Below are 6,601 nucleotides of genomic sequence, written 5' to 3'. Positions count from 1 at the left end.
ATGAATTCACATTTTAGTAACAACATCTTTCGATTTTAAGGTAAGAGTCGTTACAGATTTCCCGAGTATACAAAGAGCGTGCTCAGTTTTGTGAGCACGCTTCTGAGCATGCTCAAATTCATCGTTTTACGTGCTCACCATAGCATGCTCAACTGAGCACGCTCATGAGCACACTCTGAACGTGCTCTGATAGAAACATTTTTTTGAGCGTGCTCAGGTGAGCACGTTCACCTGAGCATGTCATGAGCATACTCAGGTATAAAATCAAAATTTTGATGTGCTCACCTGAGCACACTATTGAGCATGCTCAAGCACATCTTAAGCATGCTCATGCAAAATGGCATTATTAGCATGCTCATCTGAGCAACTCTTGAGCATGCTCCTGAGATATCTTGAGCATGCTCGTGTATTATGCCACATTTTATTTTAACATGCTCACCTGAGCACATCGATGAGCATTCAAGAGCACACTCTGAGCACAACAAGAAAATGTGGTTAATGAAATTTCAATGCTAACCTGAGCACATTATGAGCATGCTCAAGAGCACATTGAGCATACGAGAAAATGTGGTTAATGAAATTTAGCATGCTCACCTTCGTTAGCATGCTCAAGAGCACATCCTGAGCAAGCGTGGAAATGTAGTTTATGAAATTTTAACATGCTAAGCACATCATTGAGCATGCTCAAGAGCACATCCTGAGCACAACGTGGAAATGTGATTTATGAAATTTTAACATGCTCACCTGAGCACATCGTTGAGCATGCTCAAGAGCACATCCTGAGCACAACAAGAAGATGTCTAATCTTGGAAAAATCTATGAAAATTAACCTGAAAATACAGTGAAACACCGAAAAAAATAACCAAAAAACTTTTAAAATTAATCAGTAAAAACATAACATTTATATATGGTTTTTGCCAAATATAAATTATTAGGTAAAATCAGCGGTGGCGTAATTAAATGGTCTCATATAGCAAAAGCGGTCTAGGTTCGAATCAGGTAAAAGCGAAATTAACTAACTTTGGTTTTTACAGATTATTAATTAAATCAGGATTTATTACAATAAATTTTCAATAGAACTAATATTATATGATTAAAAAAGTACATTCTCTTCTCTTCCATAAGTGAAATGATTAATTAATTTTGTTAAATTTTGCATATTTATGCATGCTTAGTTGCACGCTCTTGAGCATACTCAATGAGTGTCATGTTGAGTATCTCATTGAGCATGCTCCTAAGTATGCTCTGAGCATGCTCAACTATGTCACATGACACTTTTCAAAAAACCATCTCATGTCACACCACATTCTAGAATTGCTTCACATGTGCTAACTGAGCAGTTAAAAGAGCATGCTCTTGAGCCTCACAAGCGTAAAGTAGAATCAACATCAGGTTTTGTATGAAAGAGCATGCTCACACTAGCGTGCTCAGCGAAAATTTGAGCATGCTCTTAGCGTGCTCTTTGTACACTCGGGTTTTCTATGCAACTAAATAATCGTTTAAGAATCTAATAAGATTCTAATTCTAGTTTAAGATTCTGATAAGAATCATGGCAAGAGGCTGTTGAATGAGACAAAATATGTATAAGTGTAAGGCGAAAATACAGCCTGTAAAGTAATGAAGTAAGTAAATTTTTTAAGAATCTAGGTATAATGCAACACAAACAAATATTACGGGAATAGCACAATTCGGTTAAACGAGCAAAAATTTGGTTCCAGGTCGACTTTGTGTCGGATTCTGTTTTAATGCATGCCAGAGTAACACCAGCCCGAAATCAGATTTTGGATTTATTAATCGACTTGTTCGGTTGGTAAACATTCCAAAATCAAATTAATTTTTGCTATACATGTCCAACAATCGCAATTTCCTCGTTTTTCACATAAAAATTGTAAAATTGTGTGATATTGCATCTGTACCCATCTTCAGAACCCATCGTTGCTTGCTGCGTAGTCCATCTCATTTCTTAGAACTTCCTAATTCCTACAATTCTAGTCAAGTGAAAGTTTATTAACCTTACATCAAACAACAACAAAATCACAACAGTACCAAGCAATCTATTCTAAAAAATATTTTAACACCTTATCTCAAATAAGCTTCAAGTCAAGGCCAATTAAGTTTGAAATATCTATTTTGGTTTATTAATTAACACTTTCATTTTTACAGTAAGATGAACATCACGAATGTTTCACTAAAATTGCATACATGCTAATTATTTCTTCAAATATTGCTACAAATGGTGAAATGATTAAAATGTCAAATTTGTCTGTGCTGAATTTTGCACTTTTTTTTACTATAAAAGATTCATGTTTATCTATTTTGAGTATCAGTTGATATTTGACTATCAAATCACATTTTACTATCTCCAAAAAAACCAACAAAAATCATCAAAAATGTTCAAATTCTTGACAGCATTAACTGCCTTTGTCTGCATTTCACTTGCATTCCCACAAGCACCAGAAACAACAACAAGTGCTTCAAAAGATGCTCAAGCTGTTGTTGTCACAAGTAGCGGATCTGATGATGCAGCTGGAAATTTTGAATCCAATTTTGAAACCAGCAACAATATCAAGGCAGATGCCAAAGGAACTTTGAAGAAGCTAACATCCGAAAATGGAACTGAAACTTATGGAGAAGTACAGCAAGGCAGCTACTCTTATGTTGGTGATGATGGAAAGACTTATCAAGTTAACTGGGTTGCTGATGAAAATGGTAAGTGCAGCAGCTTTTGAATTACTTAAGATAAGGGTTCGTCTAATACTGCAGACTTGTAGATTATAACGTATGCCTGCAGTCTTGGATGAACTATAAGGTTCAGTCGATAACTGCAGACATGTGCCTCTAAAGCCCTAAATTATATCTCAATTAATAAACTTCAATTTCTCTCTCAATTAGGTTTCCAACCACAAGGTAAGAGAACAATTAGATCACCACAATGTGGATATGTTCACTTAAAAAAAGGTTCAAGGCATCGCAATAAACACGAAAAGCCTTAAATTAATAAGAAGTAATCTTAAAGACATCAGATTAACTTCAATTTTTGAAATAATTTCTGATGATTTTTAACTTTTATTTCCCAATTTCAGCTGATTTCCTCCCAACTCCACCACCAGCATCTAAGTAAAGATTAAGCAGCTATCTACCAAATTAGGAATTTTATCAATTTTTTTGATTTTAAATTCATAATTTAAGTTTTATACATTTTCACGCAAAAATTATTAAATAAAATTTAATTGAATTGAGAATAGTTTATTTAATTATTTATGGATACCTGCATGTCATGATTCAATTTACAGATCAATCAAAATTAGTATAGTTATACATGTCAACGGACGAACTAGAACGAACCAACTTGACATGCAAATTCATTACACATCCAGGCATATTAAGCTCAAAATAGAAAGATCAAGACGATATGCATACATCCTATGATCATAATAATCTCTAGCATCCAAAGACCGTGCCGTAAAGAGCAAGGCTCACTAGCATGCTTATATATCAGACCTCGAAGTCAAGTCGACTTTAGTCGTCGATTCTATATAAAATCTGAGTCGACTTCAAGTTCTGGTATACTTAAGCTTTCAAGAGCATGTTTTATGAATGCTTGATTATCAGATTCAGCAATCATCCAAATGCATTATGTCAATATTGATAAAAACAGTTCGAAAGTTTAAACTTGTTTGAATCGTGTGGTTGCAGTTTAAACATTAACATTTTATTGAGTTTAACCTGGTTTAAAATAAAAATTGCGTGCTTAAAGCTTGATAAAAATAATAGAGATAATTCTGTTTTGGTCTTGCTAAGTTTTCGAATCGAATGTGAAGTGAAAAGTAATACAAAAAATTTAATATTAAATAGAAAATCAAACAAAATTATGAAATTTGATGTGCAAAAGTATTTTGAATCTTCGACAATTCATGGATTAGTTTATATAACCAAGCGATATCACATTGTAGAAAGGTTAAATCAACTTAAAATTGAAATCAGAAACTAGAACTTTCTACATAATTTGAAACGCAATTTTTTCATTTTAGAATTTTCTGGATTATTGCATTAATTTGTTCAGGAATTTGCACTTTAACGTTGATCATTGAGCTTGTGATCAAAGTTTGGAACTTTCCAATTGTGACTTACATGTCTGATGAATCAATTTCCGTGTCTGAGGTAAGTCGCTTAAGTCCAATGACAACAAATACTCATAAATATATTTCAGATTGATTTTCCAGCTGTTACAGTGTGTCCACGTCTAGTTCTTGATTATCACAAATGGGAATATCATCCACGTATACGATATGAAAAGAATACCCTTATAGAGTATAAATATGAGTTAGAAGAGGCAGCAAAAGAGTTTGCAGATGAAAGAAGGTTCGGAAACATCAGTTATGTTGAATTTCTAAACAGAATGGAAAATGGAAGCATTAAACCTGAAGAATTAGGAGATAAAATGTAAAAAAATATTTTAACTGTTCAAACGGATCAAAAGCTGAAATGATCAGTTCTGCATTTTTAAGTATGTCCAAATTTCAATAATTTAAATTTTTTTCTAGCCTCAAAAGTCTTCAAGTAGTCGATTTGATTACAAATCATGGAGTATTCGCAAAATTGAACTTTTCTATTCCCACAAGCGATTTTCTAGATGATATTAATGAATTTTTAAAAGAATTTATTATCAGCGGCAATAGCGTAGTATTTTATTTATTCAATATACGTCAAGAATATATAGTAGAAGTCATTACTCAGTGGGGCTTATGCTTCACATACAACATTGCATTCAGTCATAATTTACTCAACATCAACTTAACTTCTGATGATTTTCATTACGTTTATACAGAAAAGGTTTATCGAGAAAATCAAAGTTATATTCGCACTGTACCTCCTCAAAATATTCCATTGAAAGTTTCAACATCACAAAAGGGCTTATGGGTTGGTTTTCAACCAGAAAGAATAGATAAAATAAACGCAATTGAGAACGATTTTGATGGATTTTTAGTTTTATTCCACGACCCATTTGAATTACCTTCAAAAAACTCAAAAATTTTCAATTTTAATAAAAAATTTCAAACAAAAGTTTGGATTGATCCGCAACTTAATACGATTGATGAAACACTAATGGAGTATGAGCCTGCTGAGTAAGTACCTTGACTAGACATCTACTTAAACAAGTATAAGGCATATCCAGTAGATATGAATTACTAAACCTTGAATCTAATTCTACTCCTTAATTATTCTAGACGGAACTGTTTCTTAGAAGATGAAAAAATCCTTAAATTCTTCAAAAAGTACACAAAAAATAATTGTGAGAATGAATGTTTAAGTAATTTTATGCTGAGTCGATGCAAATGCGTTGAATACTTCATGATTCGGAGTCCTGAAACTCGAATTTGCTCAGCAAGTGAAAGAAGTTGCTTCAAAAAAGCCGAACAGGATTTTCAGGAACAAATTGGAACTTGCGAATGTTACGAGCCCTGTGATCGTGTAAAACATGAGTATGAGATAATTACATCGGGAATTGCAGAGTAAGTGATTAGCAATTGCATAGCAATTCCTATGATTGGAATCATAATTTTCTTTTTATTATTGTAGCGCTACCTCAATAGACGCTTATTTGCATATCGGTTTTCAAATGAATTACAAAACTAGCAAAATTAGCCAACAAGTCCGAAAAAAACAATTCACATTGGTTGACTTTTTGTCATTTGTTGGTGGAATTTTGGGACTTTTTGCTGGATTTTCAGCACTTTCGTTTGTTGAGCTCATTTATTGGTTCACAATTAGAGTTTTTATTGAAAAATCAGACAACAAAATACATCCAATTAATGAAGCAAGTCAAAATGATTCAAAACCTGTGCAGATTAAAAGATCTTTACAGCTATATTTTAGTAAATCATCAGTTCATGGAATGAGTTACATATTTGACACTTCTAGGAACAGCGGGTGAGTACTATGAAGATTCTACTGATTTATTTAGTTAAGCTAAAATGATATATTTTTTAGATTTTTATGGATAGTCTTCATCCTAACTTCAATGACATTTTCAATTCACATGATTTTAAGCACAAGAGAAAGTGTACCCGACAGCCAAGTTATTGGTTATGATGACTATTTTAAACCTATACAGAATGTAAGCAATGTTTTTTAAAACTTGAGTCTGTAAGCAGACGCTCTTGAGCAATCTGTAAATACTAAAGTCTTTCTGGTGCTTTGAAATTAGCGTTTAGTATTAGGGATGAAGCTACAGAGAGGTTTTGACCATGAAATCTCTCTCCTCATTTCAGATTCCTTTTCCAGCTGTTACATTTGTTCCATCATTCACATTTTTGTTTCGGTATACACAACCGTTTTTTCTGGTCGGACCAACTGCGGCAAGAAGGTTTAAGATATTTAATGATACTACTTATGAAGCATATAAAAGGTATTTCCCAATGGTGATGGACTGAATGTTTCAGGGCCTTATACTTAGAGCTCAAATACTAAATAAGTAGAACAAAACGTTTGAAGTTTTTTTTAACCGTTATTTAATTAAATGCTGTTTTTAGAATTGTAAAAGTTGCAATCGAAAATGACACTATTAATTTGATCGTCACAATCGTAAAATTCACAAAAG

The 6,601-nt window shown here is 33.0% G+C and overlaps 1 protein-coding gene across 1 annotated transcript; it reads left to right on the top strand.

The window, feature by feature from the left end:
• Nucleotides 1–2,338: 2,338 nt before the first annotated feature.
• Nucleotides 2,339–3,242, top strand: LOC139092002 (larval cuticle protein 65Ag1-like). The gene is made up of 3 exons (XM_070642280.1): nucleotides 2,339–2,709; nucleotides 2,893–2,907; nucleotides 3,084–3,242. Exons 1-3 carry the CDS (start codon nucleotides 2,391–2,393, stop codon nucleotides 3,119–3,121), a joined length of 372 nt encoding a protein of 123 aa, XP_070498381.1. The 5' UTR covers nucleotides 2,339–2,390; the 3' UTR covers nucleotides 3,122–3,242.
• Nucleotides 3,243–6,601: the final 3,359 nt, after the last annotated feature.

This window comes from Chironomus tepperi, unplaced genomic scaffold, assembly GCF_022539635.2.
Source record: "Chironomus tepperi strain 1889 unplaced genomic scaffold, CSIRO-AGI_Ctep_v1 contig_284, whole genome shotgun sequence".
Classification (NCBI taxonomy): Eukaryota; Metazoa; Arthropoda; class Insecta; order Diptera; family Chironomidae; genus Chironomus; species Chironomus tepperi.
Note: the sequence above shows the minus strand (reverse complement) of the source record. Positions and strands in the feature narration are given on the sequence as shown.